General features: G+C 41.9%; 1 protein-coding gene across 5 annotated transcripts in view; it reads right to left on the bottom strand.

Moving 5' to 3' along the window:
• Positions 1 to 6642, bottom strand: part of brsk2a (BR serine/threonine kinase 2a) — a 433387-nt gene extending 426745 nt beyond the window's left edge. For all 5 annotated transcript variants that reach the window (XM_052465216.1, XM_052465218.1, XM_052465220.1 and 2 more), the window contains exon 1: positions 6263 to 6642. In XM_052465216.1, the coding sequence (XP_052321176.1) occupies positions 6263 to 6356 (94 nt within the window). In that variant the 5' untranslated portion in view covers positions 6357 to 6642. The remainder of the gene's footprint in view (positions 1 to 6262) is intronic.
• Positions 6643 to 15175: the final 8533 nt, after the last annotated feature.

Genomic DNA, 15175 nt, shown 5'->3' with positions numbered 1-15175 from the left:
AGCGAAGAGCCCAGATCTCAATCCCATTGAACACGTCTGGGACCTGTTGGATCGGAGAGTGAAGGCTAGGGCCATACCCCCCAAAAATGTCCGGGAACTTGCAGGTGCCTTGGTGAAAGGGTGGGGTAACATCTCACAGCAAGAACTGGCAAATCTGATGCAGTCCATGGGGAGGAGATGCACTGCAGTACTTAATGCAGCTGGTGGCCACACCAGATACTGACTGTTACTAGAGGTCGACCGATTAAAATCGGTATGGCCGATTTAATTAGGGCCAATTTCAAGTTTTCATAACAATCTGTAATCAGCATGTTTGGACGCGGATTACATTGCACTCCATGAGGAGACTGCGTGGCAGGCTGACCACGTTGTTATGCGAGTGCAGCAAGGAGCCAAGGTAAGTTGCTAGCTAGCATTAAACTTCTTATAAAAAAACAAATCTTAACATAATCACTAGTTAACTTGTGACGTAGAAGTCCGTCACTGGCCGCGGGCAGCATTTGGTTCTTTAACGCACACACATATTCATCACTCCTCCCTGCGCCATTATAAGATAAGTTAACAATGTGGGTCGACACACAAATTAACTTCTGTCTTGGTGCATGCATTTCACACTTGTCAATGTACATATTTGAGAGATACAATAATTATGATACTTATCAATGTTGTGGATGAGCGCATTGTTTGTTTGTTCTGTTCCTTACTCTCCATCTCTGTAGCTTCCGGGTATGCTGGAAAAGGACCCGAGCTAAGGGAATTGGGTTGGCTTTATAGTGCCTGTCCCAAATGGCTCATTAATGCATATGGGCATATTGAAAGATATTGTCAGTAGTGATGTAATGTTGTAAATGTTATGTTGTGATATTGTTTAAAACCGTGTTGCAATGTATATCCTTTAGTATGTTTAGTTCATGGAAAATGTAGGTTTGTATTGTTAATTGATTAATTAATTAGGGTTAATTGTTCTGAGGGGAGGGGCTAGCCCTACAAAAGGAGCCTCTCTTTCAGTCATAGGGGGTTATTTTGGATTGAGCTGTGGATGGGGCAGCATTGTTTTTAAGCTGTTGATGGCAGTACTGTTGTTTTTTGTTCCGGAATTCACTTGTAAATAAACACCTTTGCACAGAAGAACTTTTGCGGTTCCGCCATCTTTTTATTTTGATAGAGGTTAGGTTATCCAGTTTAGCCTTCTGGCCTACTCTACGTGACATAACTACACATGGTTGATGATATTACTAGTTTAACTAGCTTGTCCTACGTTGCAAATAATCAATGTGGTGCCTATTAATTTATCATCGAATCACAGCCTACTTCGCGAAACGGCTGATGATTTAACAAACGCATTCACGAAAAAGAACTGTCGTTTCACCAATGTACCTAGCCATAAACATCAATGCCTTTTGCCTTAAATCAATACACAAGTATATATTTTTTGACCTGCATATTTACTTAAAAAATTAATGTTAGCAGGCAATATTAACTAGGGAAATTGTGTCACTTCTCTTGCGTTCTGTGCAAGCAGAGTCAGTGTATATGCAGCAGTTTGGGCCGCCTGGCTCATTGCGAACTGTGTGAAGACCATTTCTTCCTAACAAAGACAGTAATTATTTTGACAGAATTTTACATAATTATGACATAACATTGAAGGTTGCGCAATGTAACAGCAATATTTAGACTTATGGATGATCGATAAAATACGGAACGGTTCTGTATTTCACTGAAAGAATAAAACGTATTGTTTTCGAAATGATAGTTTCCGTATTTGACCATGTTAATGACCTATGGCTTGTATTTCTGTGAATTTATTATATTATGATTAAGTCTATGATGATGTTTGATAGAGCAGTCTGCCTGAGCGGTGTTAGGCAGCAGCAGGCTAGTAAGCATTCATTCAAACAGCACTTTCCTGCCTTTGCCAGCAGCTCTTCGCAATGTTTGAAGCACAGCGCTGTTTATGACTTCAAGCCTATCAACTCCCGAGATTAGGCTGGCAATACTAGAGTGCCTATAAGAACATCCAACAGTCAAAGGTATATGAAATACAAATGGTATAGAGAGAAATAGTCCTATAATACCTTCAACCTAAAACTTCTTACCTGGAAATATTGAAGACTCATGTTAAAAGGATACACCAGCTTTCATATGTTCTCATGTTCTGTAAGGGTTTTCCTCCTCTTCGTCTGAAGAGGAGAGGCGAGAAGGATCGGAGTACCAATATGTGGCGTGGTAAGTGTCCATGTCGTTTTTGAATAACAAAAATACTGAACACTATGAAATACAAAAACAATAAACGAATACGTGAAATAACCAAACCGAAACAGTACCGTGTGGTGAAAAACACAGACACGGAAACAAACACCCACAAACAAACAGTGAAACCCAGGCTACCTAAGTATGAATCTCAATCAGAGACAACTAATGACACCTGCCTCTGATTGAGAACCATACCAGGCCGAAACATAGAAATCCCCAAATCATAGAAAAACAAACAGACTGCCCACCCCAACTCACACCCTGATCATACTAAATAATGACAAAACAAAGGAAATAAAGAACGTGACATGTTCTGAGCAAGGAACTTAAACGTTAGATTTTTTTACATGGCACATATTGCACTTTTACTTTCTTCTCCAATACTGTGTTTTTGCATTATTTAAACCAAACATGTTTCATTATTTATTTGAGACTAAATAGATTTTTATTAATGTATTATATTAAGTTAAAATAAGTGTTCATTCAGTATTGTTGTAAGTGTCATTATTACAAATATATATATATATATATATATATATATATCAAATCAAATTCAAATCAAATTTATTTATATAGCCCTTTGTACATCAGCTGATATCTCAAAGTGCTGTACAGAAACCCAGCCTAAAACCCCAAACAGCAAACAATGCAGGTGTAAAAGCACGGTGGCTAGGAAAAACTCCCTAGAAAGGCCAAAACCTAGGAAGAAACCTAGAGAGGAACCGGGCTATGTGGGGTGGCCAGTCCTCTTCTGGCTGTGCCGGGTGGAGATTATAACAGAACATGGCCAAGATGTTCAAGTGTTCATAAATGACCAGCATGGTCGAATAATAACAAGGCAGAACAGTTGAAACTGGAGCAGCAGCACAGTCAAGTGGACCGGGGACAGCAAGGAGTCATCATGTCAGGTAGTCCTGGGGCACGGTCCTAGGGCTCAGGTCCTCCGAGAGAGAGAGAGAAAGAAAGAGAATTAGAGAGAGCATATGTGGGTGGCCAGTCCTCTTCTGGCTGTGCCGGGTAGAGATTATAACAGAACATGACCAAGATGTTCAAATGTTCATAAATGACCAGCATGGTCGAATAATAATAAGGCAGAACAGTTGAAACTGGAGCAGCAGCACAGTCAGGTGGACTGGGGACAGCAAGGAGCCATCATGTCAGGTAGTCCTGGGGCATGGTCCTAGGGCTCAGGCCGAGAGAGAGAAAGAAAGAGAGAATTGAAAGCATATGTGGGGTGGCCAGTCCTCTTCTGGCTGTGCCGGGTAAATTATAACAGAACGTGGCCAAGATGTTCAAATGTTCATAAATGACCAGCATGGTTGAATAATAGTAAGGCAGAACAGTTGAAACTGGAGCAGCAGCATGGCCAGGTGGACTGGGGACAGCAAGGAGTCATCATGTCAGGTAGTCCTGGGACATGGTCCTAGGGCCCAGGCCAGTTGAAACTGGGCCAGTTGAAATATATATATATATATATATATATATATATATATATATATACACAAATCGGTATCGGCTTTTTTTGGTCCTCCAATAATCTCTATCGGTATTAGCATTGAAAAATCGTAATCAGTCAACTTCTGACTGTTACTTTTGATTTTGACCCCCCTTTGTTCAGGGACACATTATTCCATTTCTGTTAGTCACATGTCTGTGGAACTTGTTCAGTTTTTGTCTGTTGTTGAATCTTGTTATGGTCATACAAATATTTACACATGTTAAGTTTGCTGAAAATAAACACAGTTGACAGTAAGAGGACGCTTCTTTTTTTTGCTGAGTTTATATGGCTGGATGGATGCCCCTTTCTTAAAAAATAGTCAGGGAATATCCACGTCGGGATATTATAACTCTGAGGAGTTATGAATCATAAGACTTATTTTATTTCAGCATTTTGGTAGATTTGTTATAGCATATGATGTCAGTGGGACATGGTTCATCTTATCTCATCCTTAGCTTCTGTTTGATGGATATCAAATATGTAACGGTGATTGTATTGTCTTATGCAGTTTGATTCTAGTACTGTACTTGTGGATATGAAACTACTCTCTCACAGTGTATGTGTGTGCGTGCATGCATGCCTATTTGGTATTTGTGTGTGTGTGTGCGTGTGACCTGCACTTTTAACATCTTAGCATGACTCCCACTGAGTTTATATTGAATCATATAGATTTACAACCCAGTCTTCTAATTAAGGCACTAGGCAGGGTTACTTTGTGTCTGCTAAATGACTTAAATGTAAATGTAAATGTACAGATTATTGGTAACCAACTATGTAGCAGTGGTCTGCTAGGTGTAAACATAAATAGAGAGTGTGTGTGCATCTCAGCATTTCCATGCTCTGGTTCTGTCTTTGCACATGTCTGTGTTCCTGTCGATGTGGGTGTAATTCTGCATGTATGCATGTGTTGCATCTTTGCAGCTGGACTATGTGTGTGTATGATGGTGTTTGGTTAGCGTGTGGTGTGTTAGCCCAGGGAAATCCCACTCAGATAAATGATAGTGTGCTGTTGCTCTATTAATTGCCTACCATCTGTAAGCTGTTAGTGTCTTAACAACCGTTCCACAGGTGCATGTTCATTAATTGTTTATGGTTCATTGAACAAGCATGAGAAACAGTGTTTAAACCCTTTACAATGAAGATCTGCAAAGTTATTTGGATTTTTACAAATTATCTTTGAAAGACAGGTTCCTGAAAAGGGGACATTTCTTTTTTTGCTGAGTTTACATAGCCTGTTGTAGGGTATAGTTGCCCCTATATGCTGATCTTGGGTCAGTTTTGCATTTCCCCTTCCAATGGTAAAGATGTGGATTGGGTGAGGGGAAGCTGATCCTAGATCTGTACATAGGGGAAACCTAACCCAGGAGTCAGAGCATACAGTATCAAGCGTCACAGCAGGACCGGCTGGCCTGGGTAGGAGAAGTGACGCCTAGTGTGGCCGCTTTAGACAACAGATGGACAGAGAAAATCTCTCTCTCATTTTTGGGGCAGCGCACAGAGTGTGTTGCATCACTCTCCCCCTCATCTCTGCCGGGTAGGGTCTGTGCCTGCCTTTGGGTCTGTTCCCAGCACCACCCTGCTGTAGCAAGTCACTGACTGCAAAGGACTCTAGCAAAAATCCATAGCTACTGTAGGATAAACCCAATGATATCCATATATGTGTATTTCAACAAGACAATAAAACAGAAGCCTTGGTGAAACAAGAAGGCTGCTGGTCATTTATGTCAATCTCTGCTAAATAGACCACCGAAATAGACTTCTGCATAGCCTTTATTATCTATGACAGGTATAGCCTATACAGACTAAAACTAATGCGTTCTTATATGATCCTTTAACATGCCAGGTATATAGCCTTGATATCCACTCCTATTTGACAACTGAATATAGCCCTTAAAATAAACCGTTGAACAGTTTGCCTCCTTCCAATACCAGTCCTATACGCTGGGCATTCTATGGGAGAGCTCACCATGGACAAATACACAGCCAGGAGAAACGTTGCGTTGCCTACTAAGAATAGATCAAGGTATCAAGGCAGATCAGGATTAGCTCTGCGTTGTGTGCTGAAATCACAGGACACACTGCGAGGCAATAAGGCGGACAAGGAGGGAGCAGGGAACAAGTTCGTTTTAATCACACACACACACACACACACACACACACATTTTCGCTGTGCGAGGACTGGAAACACACCCAATCTCGACCAGGGCTTCACAGACAGAACGCATATCAACTGAGCAGCCAGCATCATAAGCGCCCAAATACCCTCTCCTATCCCGCACACTGTTCCAACACAATCGTGTGAGAAGCACTGCGCTCGAAAACAAAAACCCAAATTCGTTTAATAGGGGGACAGATAATTGTCCGCAAACACAATCATCAGCTTTGTCAACCCACCTGACGAAATTAACTCACTGCAGAGAGCGGTCCGACAGCCCAGCCTATGCCATGTTTATGCAATTAGTGAACGCGAGAGAGGTGGATGCCGTTAGGTTATGAGAAAGCTCAACCAACCTGTCTGTCCTTTGCCGAGCGTCTTTTCCAAGCGATACGGTCCCACGTAATTGGCATGTTGAGCACCACTGTTGTCTTTCCCAGACGATGACATTTTGATTGGCGAAAAAAACACTTCGCAAATAAGCGCAGTTGCAGTTATTCCGAGAATAACACACAATCCTCTTGATATTGGCAGGTCCAGGCGTTCTTTTTTTACTCCACAAACCCACTTGCCTATCCTCCCGTCTCGCTCTGCACTCACTCGGACTCTCTCTCTCTCGCGCTGTTTAGGTACGTAGGATTCTCTCCCCCTTTCCTCTCGGTTTCCTGCAGATGCACGGAGAGTGCTTTAGCCTAGGATCCGAAAATCATTGTTGGTTGAGCCTGCAGTGCCAGTGTTCGCCTGTCGGGATGCTGTAGGTGCGATTGGAACACTCGCTGAAAGTGCAGACAGGGAGGTCCGCAGCATTTTTAGAATGATTGACAGGGAATCCGAACAAACACGTTGCTCGAAAATCCTGCCGCACCACCCACCTTGTTGCTGAAGCAACTTCTATTTGCAACAATATAGTTGCAGACATTTTATGAAATCTCAGGGAGACTCATTTTTTTCCACAGTTTTCACTTCAGAGTCTCAGACTCTCAGACCAGTATTCCTCTTAAAATGTAAATTGATTAATCATACGGTAGGCTACATTCTGAGTTTCTGGTGTATGGTATTGTCAATGTTTTCCAATATCTGAAAAGTGTAGTAAGCATGGGCCTGTAGGTGCTATTGAATGTAATAAATCTACTACCACAGTAACATCATTACCATTCAGTTCTAATTGAATTTGCCACCCACAATTCCCACATCCCATGAAAATGTACCTCAACAAAGCATCAAAGTCCTCCTTTGAACCCATATAGCCTGGGAACGGTGTTGTGTGTGCGTGTCAGCCCTGGGTTTCATTTCACAACCCACTGGTCTAAGACCTGTGACTGTGACCTGGTCCTGTGTCGGCCGACACCCTGAGAGGTGCAGGTGTCAGGGGATGGACGCCTGTCCAATGTCATGCTTTTCAGGTCTGACAGCACATGCACAGACACACTTATGCACAAGCACACAGACAACAGCATGGGATATTAGGGGTCATAAAGGCCATAAATGAACTGAAAGGGGGGGCCGAACACTTAACTAACACCTTGTTGAACGTGGGAACACCTGAACGCAGAATTTTGGGGGGGAATACATGTGTGATTGATATACAGTACCAGTCAAACGTTTGGACACACCTACTCATTCAAGGGTTTTTCTTTATTTTTACTGTTTTCGACATTGAAGAATAATAGTGAAGACATCAAAACTATGAAATAACACATATGGAATCATCTAGTAACCAAAAAATAATTAAAGAAATCAAAATATATTTAAGATTTTAAATTCTTCAAAATAGCCACCCTTTGCCTTGATGATAGCTTTGCACACTCTTGGCATTCTCTCAGCCAGCTTCACCTGGAATGCTTTTACAACAGTTTTGAAGGAGTTCCCACATATGCGGAACACTTGTTTGCTTTTTTTCCTTCACTCTGCGGTCCAACTCATCCCAAACCATCTCAATTGGGTTGAGGTTGGGTGATTGTGGAGGCCAGGTCATCTGATGCAGCACTCCATCACTCTCCTTCTTGGTCAAACAGCCCTTAACCATTCTGGAGGTGTGTTGAGTCATTGTCCTGTTGAAAAACAAATGATAGTCCCACTAAGCGCAAACCAGATGTTGGTTTTGTCGCACTGCTATGCTTTATCTTGGCCAGGTCGCAGTTGTAAATCAGAACTTGTTCTCAGCTGGCCTACCTGGTTAAATAAACCTGTTATGGCTGCATCCCTTTGTTCTCAATTTCCACCTGAAGACATACCCTAATCTAACTGCCTGTAGCTCAGCCCCAGAGGCAAGGATATGCATATTCTTGGTATCATTTAAATGGAAACATTTTGAGGTTTGTGGAAATGTTAATTGAATGTAGGAGAATATAACACACTAGATCTGGTGGAAGAAAAGAGAAAGAAAGAGCATACGTTTTCTGTTTTTTATTGTTGTAGTATCATCTTTCACATGTACTAGAATAGCCACACAGTCAGATAGGATGCTGGAGATAATTTTGATGGATAACACAAGAGGGCAGCTGTAAGTGTGCAAAGTGTCAGAATGATAACTTCAGGAATGGGTGAGCTACATGACATTTAGCATGAAGTCACCCAGGTGTCCCACACAAGTTGCCCAAATGTACCCAAGTGGCCGAATTGGTGAAATGACCTATAACTATATACAGCAGTGCAAATAACTATATACAACATATCAAAAAGCAATTCTAACACACACACACACACACAAAAATGTTTTAAAAAAATATTAGAAAATAAATATTTTAAAAAACAGTACACCCTTTGGAAGTCCTTCTGTAGCTCAGTTGGTAGAGCATGGCGCTTGTAACGCCAGGGTAGTGGGTTCGATCCCCGGGACCACACATACGTAGAATGTATGCACACATGACTGTAAGTCGCTTTGGATAAAAGCGTCTGCTAAATGGCATATAAATAAGTCCTTGTCACAATATTTTGCTGCCTTTGCCATGTCCCATAGCAGTCTCTTTCTGATGTAAAGCAGATGCAAACTGAACAAGTGGTGCAGTTCATGCGACACAGAACACAACGACGCCTCCATGCTGTTCCCTTTTGGCCCTGAGGCACAGTCATGCCTGCAGTAATGAACTGTGGCATATGAACACCACTGGGGGCAGAGGTAGAGCGGGCAGCTTGGCACCGGGGGCTCCCAGTCGGAGTTGCTATCACTGTGAAAGAAAACAGAAAAAAATATTTGTATTGTATGAGCCTTTTATCATCAAATAAAATAAACAGATATGTATTGTATAGAGCAGAGGGAACAGCCACTAAGGTGAAGTGCTGTTCCATTCAACTCCGGCCATTGTCGTGGGCCTGCACTCGCCCCCAGCACCCAATGGCTATTTCATATGGAAATGAAGAGGAGTAGCAGGCGCAGTGGCCATGTGTGTGTTTGCTGTTCTACTCCATTAAATTTAAATAAAAAAATGGAAAATATAATCTGACATGGAAAATATATATATCTGACATGGAAAATATATATATATATATACACACACACATACCCAAACAAACCAACGCACACACACAAACAAACCACACATTTCATTGTAAAAAAAAATATATATATATATATATACAGTGGGGCAAAAAGTATTTAGTCAGCCACCAATTGCCCAAGTTCTCCCACTTAAAAATATGAGAAAGGCCTGTAATTTTCATCATAGGTACACTTCAACTATGACAGACAAAATGAGAGAAAAAAATCCAGAAAATCACATTGTAGGATTTTTAATTGATTTATTTTCAAATTATGGTGGAAAATAAGTATTTGGTCAATAACAAAAGTTTATCTCAATACTTTGTTACATACCCTTTGTTGGAAATGACAGAGGTCAAACGTTTCCTGTAAGTCTTCACAAGGTTTTCACACACTGTTGCTGGTATTTTGGCCCATTCCTCCATGCAGATCTCCTCTAGAGCAGTGATGTTTTGGGGCTGTTGCTGGGCAACACAGACTTTCAACTCCCTCCAAAGATTTTCTATGGGGTTGAGATCTGGAGACTGGCTAGACCACTCCAGGACCTTGAAATGCTTCTTACGAAGCCACTCCTTCGTTGCCCGGGCGGTGTGTTTGGGATCATTGTCATGCTGAAAGACCCAGCCACGTTTCATCTTCAATACCCTTGCTGATGGAAGGAGGTTTTCACTCAAAATATCACGATACATGGCCCCATTCATTCTTTCCTTTACACGGATCAGTCGTCCTGGTCCATTTGCAGACAAACAGCCCAAAATCATGATGTTTCCACCCCCTGCGTCACAGTAGGTATGGTGTTCTTTGGATGCAACTCAGCATTCTTTGTCCTCCAAACACAACGAGTTGAGTTTTTACCAAAAAGTTATATTTTGGTTTCATCTGACCATATGACATTCTCCCAATCTTCTTCTGGATCATCCAAATGCTCTCTAGCAAACTTCAGACGGGCCTGGACATGTACTGGCTTAATCAGGAGGACACGTCTGGCACTGCAGGATTGAGTCCCTGGCGGCGTAGTGTGTTACTGACGGTAGGCTTTGTTACTTTGGTCCCAGCTCTCTGCAGGTCATTCACTAGGTCCCCCCATGTGGTTCTGGGATTTTTGCTCACCGTTCTTGTGATCATTTTGACCCCACGGTGTGAGATCTTGCGTGGAGCCCCAGATCGAGGGAGATTATCCCACTGAGATTATCCCACTTATGTCTTCCATTTCCTAATAATTGCTCCCACATTTGATTTCTTCAAATCAAGCTGCTTACCTATTGCAGATTCAGTCTTCCCAGCCTGGTGCAGGTCTACAATTTTGTTTCTGGCGTCCTTTGACAGCTCTTTGGTCTTGGCCATAGTGGAGTTTGGAGTGTGACTGTTTGAGGTTGTTGACAGGTGTCTTTTATACTGATAACAAGTTTAAACAGGTGCCATTAATACAGGTATCGAGTGGAGGACAGAAGAGCCTCTTAAAGAATAAGTTACAGGTCTGTGAGAGCCAGAAATCTTGCTTGTTTGTAGGTTGACCAAATACTTATTTTCCACCATAATTTGCAAATAAATTAATTAAAAATCCTACAATGTGATTTTCTGGATTTTTTCCCCTCATTTTGTCTGTCATCGTTGAAGTGTACCTATGATGAAAATGCTAGGCCTCTCTCGTCTTTTTAAGTGGGAGAACTTGCACAATTGGTGGCTGACTAAATACTTTTTGCCCCACTGTATATATATATATTTATATTTCATAAAATGGCATTAGCACTTACCCGTCCAGAAGTACGTCCTGTCCTTGCAGAAACTCAGTTCCTGTTTGAATCATAACACTCAAAGATTTCTCAAACAAAATATCTGTCTCACTTTCACTTTTTCACTTTCACTTTAGAGTTTAACTCCACTTTTTCTGATTTATTCGCCATGATATCTTCAATGAAATCGTTGAAAATACAACTTTCCGAAATACAGCTGCGCATAACAAGCCTCACAGCAACTCCTCTGATCGTCAAGGAAAGAATGGAGTTCGTTACGCATGCGATATCAAACAAGGAATGGTGCTCCAACCCAAAACCATTACATACTGGTGTTTACCTCAGCTCATTGGCTATCTACCCAGCTAGATTTCAAGAAGATCAGTGGTCATTGGGCAGAAATACAGTCCATCAACGAAGCTTCGCTAAAATGATTGGTGCGCCAATCAGTTCACTTCGGTCAATACTCCCTGCAAAAAAAACAATGACGTTTGGCTGTGTTGCAAACATCCAGAGGAATGCACTGAAACCAACCATGACTAGATAAACAATGTTTTACAGTGTGTAATTACGTTGAATGCTCCGTAAAAAAAATGATAGAGATGGAATTCACAGCACAAACAGTTTACAAAATGTTTCGATTTAATCTATAAAAATTGATTTTATCAAAGAAAACGGCACTTCATTTGATCACTGGATCACCCTCAGGAAGAGAAATAAGAGCAAGATATCAGAATATAAGTCATAATTTTACCTTCAGATGTGAATGTGTAAAGACTGTCATGGCGGAAAATGTTTCTGTTGTTGATTGCTCTTCTAAAAAAAAGCATAGTATTTGTTCTCTGTAATAGCTATTTTAAATTGGAAAACGTAGTTTGATTACCAAGATTCTAATCTTTTGAAGGGTGTAAGACATGTGCATTTTCAAGAATGTTTAATGTTATGACATTGTATTTTTAGTTGGTACTCTGAAATTTCCCCTGATGTTGATCCCTGTACAGGGATCGCAGCCATAATTAACCAACACAAAAACATCCTATAGCGTTCTGCATTAGCATCGAACAGCCCCCGTGATATGCAGCTGTTCAGGGAAGCTAGAAACCATTATACACAGGCACTTAGAAAAGCCAAGGCTAGCTTTTTCAAGGAGAAATTAGCTTCCTGCAACACTAACTCAAAAAAGTTCTGTAAAGTCCATGGAGAATAAGAACACCTCCTCCCAGCTGCCCACTGCACTGAAGATAGGAAACACTGTCACCACTGATAAATCCACCATAATTGAGAATTTCAATAAGCATTTTTCTACGGCTGGCCATGCTTTCCACCTGGCTACTCCTACCCCGGTCAACAGCACTGCACCCCCAACAGCAACTCGCCCAAGCCTTCCCCATTTCTCCCTCTCCCAAATCCGTTCAGCTGATGTTCTGAAAGAGCTGCAAAATCTGGACCCCTACAAATCAGCCGGGCTCGACAATCTGGACCCTTTCTTTCTAAAATTATCTGCCGAAATTGTTGCCACCCCGATTACTAGCCTGTTCAACCTCTCTTTCGTGTCGTCTGAGATTCCCAAAGATTGGAAAGCAGCTGCGGTCATCCCCCTCTTCAAAGGGGGGGACACTCTTGACCCAAACTGCTACAGACCTATATCTATCCTACCATGCCTTTCTAAGGTCTTCGAAAGCCAAGTCAACAAACAGATTACCGACCATTTCGAATCTCACCATACCTTCTCTGCTATGCAATCTTGTTTCAGAGCTGGTCATGGGTGCACCTCAGCCACGCTCAAGGTCCTAAACGATATCTTAACCACCATCGATAAGAAACATTACTGTGCAGCCGTATTCATTGATCTGGCCAAAGCTTTCGACTCTGTCAATCACCACATCCTCATCGGCAGACTCGACAACCTTGGTTTCTCAAATGATTGTCTCGCCTGGTTCACCAACTACTTCTCTGATAGAGTTCAGTGTGTCAAATCGGAGGGTCTGCTGTCCGGACCTCTGGCAGTCTCTATGGGGGTGCCACAGGGTTCAATTCTTGGACCGACTCTCTTCTCTGTATACATCAATGAGGTCGCTCTTGCTGCTGGTGAGTCTCTGATCCTCCTCTACGCAGACGACACCATTCTGTATACTTCTGGCCCTTCTTTGGACACTGTGTTAACAACCCTCCAGGCAAGCTTCAATGCCATACAACTCTCCTTCCGTGGCCTCCAATTGCTCTTAAATACAAGTAAAACTAAATGCATGCTCTTCAACCTATCGCTACCTGCACCTACCCGCCTGTCCAACATCATTACTCTGGACGGCTCTGACTTAGAATACGTGGACAACTACAAATACTTAGGTGTCTGGTTAGACTGTAAACTCTCCTTCCAGACCCATATCAAACATCTCCAATCCAAAGTTAAATCTAGAATTGGCTTCCTATTTCACAACAAAGCATCCTTCACTCATGCTGCCAAACATACCCTTGTAAAACTGACCATCCTACCAATCCTCGACTTTGGCAATGTCATTTACAAAATAGCCTCCAATACCCTACTCAACAAATTGGATGCAGTCCATCACAGTGCAATCCGTTTTGTCACCAAAGCCCCATATACTACCCACCATTGTGACCTGTACGCTCTCGTTGGCTGGCCCTCGCTTCATACTCGTCGCCAAACCCACTGGCTCCATGTCATCCAGAAGACCCTGCTAGGTAAAGTCCCCCCTTATCTCAGCTCGCTGGTCACCATAGCATCTCCCACCTGTAGCACACGCTCCAGCAGGTATATCTCTCTAGTCACCCCCAAAGCCAATTATTTCTTTGACCGCCTCTCCTTCCAGTTCTCTGCTGCCAATGACTGGAACGAACTTCAAAAATCTCTGAAACTGGAAACACTTATCTCCCTCACTAGCTTTAAGCACCAACTGTCAGAGCAGCTCACAGATTACTGCACCTGTACATAGCCCACCTATAATTTAGCCCAAACAACTACCTCTTTCCCAACTGTATTTAATTGATTTATTTATTTTGCTCCTTTGCACCCCATTATTTTTCTACTTTGCACATTCTTCCATTGCGAAACTACCATTCCAGTGTTTTACTTGCTATATTGTATTTACTTTGCCACCATGGCCTTTTTTGCCTTTACCTCCCTTCTCACCTCATTTGCTCACATTGTATATAGACTTGTTTATACTGTATTATTGACTGTATGTTTGTTTTACTCCATGTGTAACTCTGTGTCGTTGTATCTGTCGAACTGCTTTGCTTTATCTTGGCCAGGTCGCAATTGTAAATGAGAACTTGTTCTCAACTTGCCTACCTGGTTAAATAAAGGTGAAATAAAATAAAATAAAAAATATCTTAGCCAAGCGAGTGAAGTGTGACATTCAGGGAGAGATGCAGGCAGCTCCATTTTTTTCTATTATTATGGACACCACACCGGATGTATCCAAAGTAGACCAGTTAAGCCAAGTTTATCGCTATGTGAGAGTGATAAGGGACGCAAATAATGTCGCCACAGATCTGACCATCACAGAGTCGTTTTGGGGATTTTTGGCAGCTGAGCTTCTACATAAAATCCTGGCTGAGGATAATGGGCTGGATATTTCAAAATGTGGTGGGCAGGTGTATGATGGAGCTGCTAACATGAGAGGCATTGCACAGCGCACAATATTAACCTGGCTCTCAACGACTCTGTCAAAAATGTGCCAGAGATTAAGCAGTTTTATGATACTGTTGAACTGTTATAGACCTTCTTCGGGCATAGCATAAAGAGATGGTCAATGTTGAGTGGTATATTTCATTTTGCATCAGAAAAAGAAAATGTAACTCTAAAACGACTGTGTCCACACGCTGGTCATCTACTGTAGATTTGAGTCCCTTGCCGCCCTGAGATACAGATACGTGGGCGTAATGAAGGCCCTAATTGTGCTTTTAAGTGACAAGAAGGACGAGAGGAATGATGCAGCAGCACTGAAAAAGAAAAAGGAATATTTGTATATATATATTTTTTGTCTTCCTGCAGACTAAGGTTTTAGAAAATGTGAACGTCATCTTCAAAATGT

Source organism: Oncorhynchus keta, chromosome 17 (assembly GCF_023373465.1).
Source record: "Oncorhynchus keta strain PuntledgeMale-10-30-2019 chromosome 17, Oket_V2, whole genome shotgun sequence".
Lineage (NCBI taxonomy): Eukaryota > Metazoa > Chordata > Actinopteri > Salmoniformes > Salmonidae > Oncorhynchus > Oncorhynchus keta.
The sequence above is the reverse complement of the archived record's forward strand: the minus strand, read 5'-3'. Positions and strand labels throughout refer to the sequence as shown.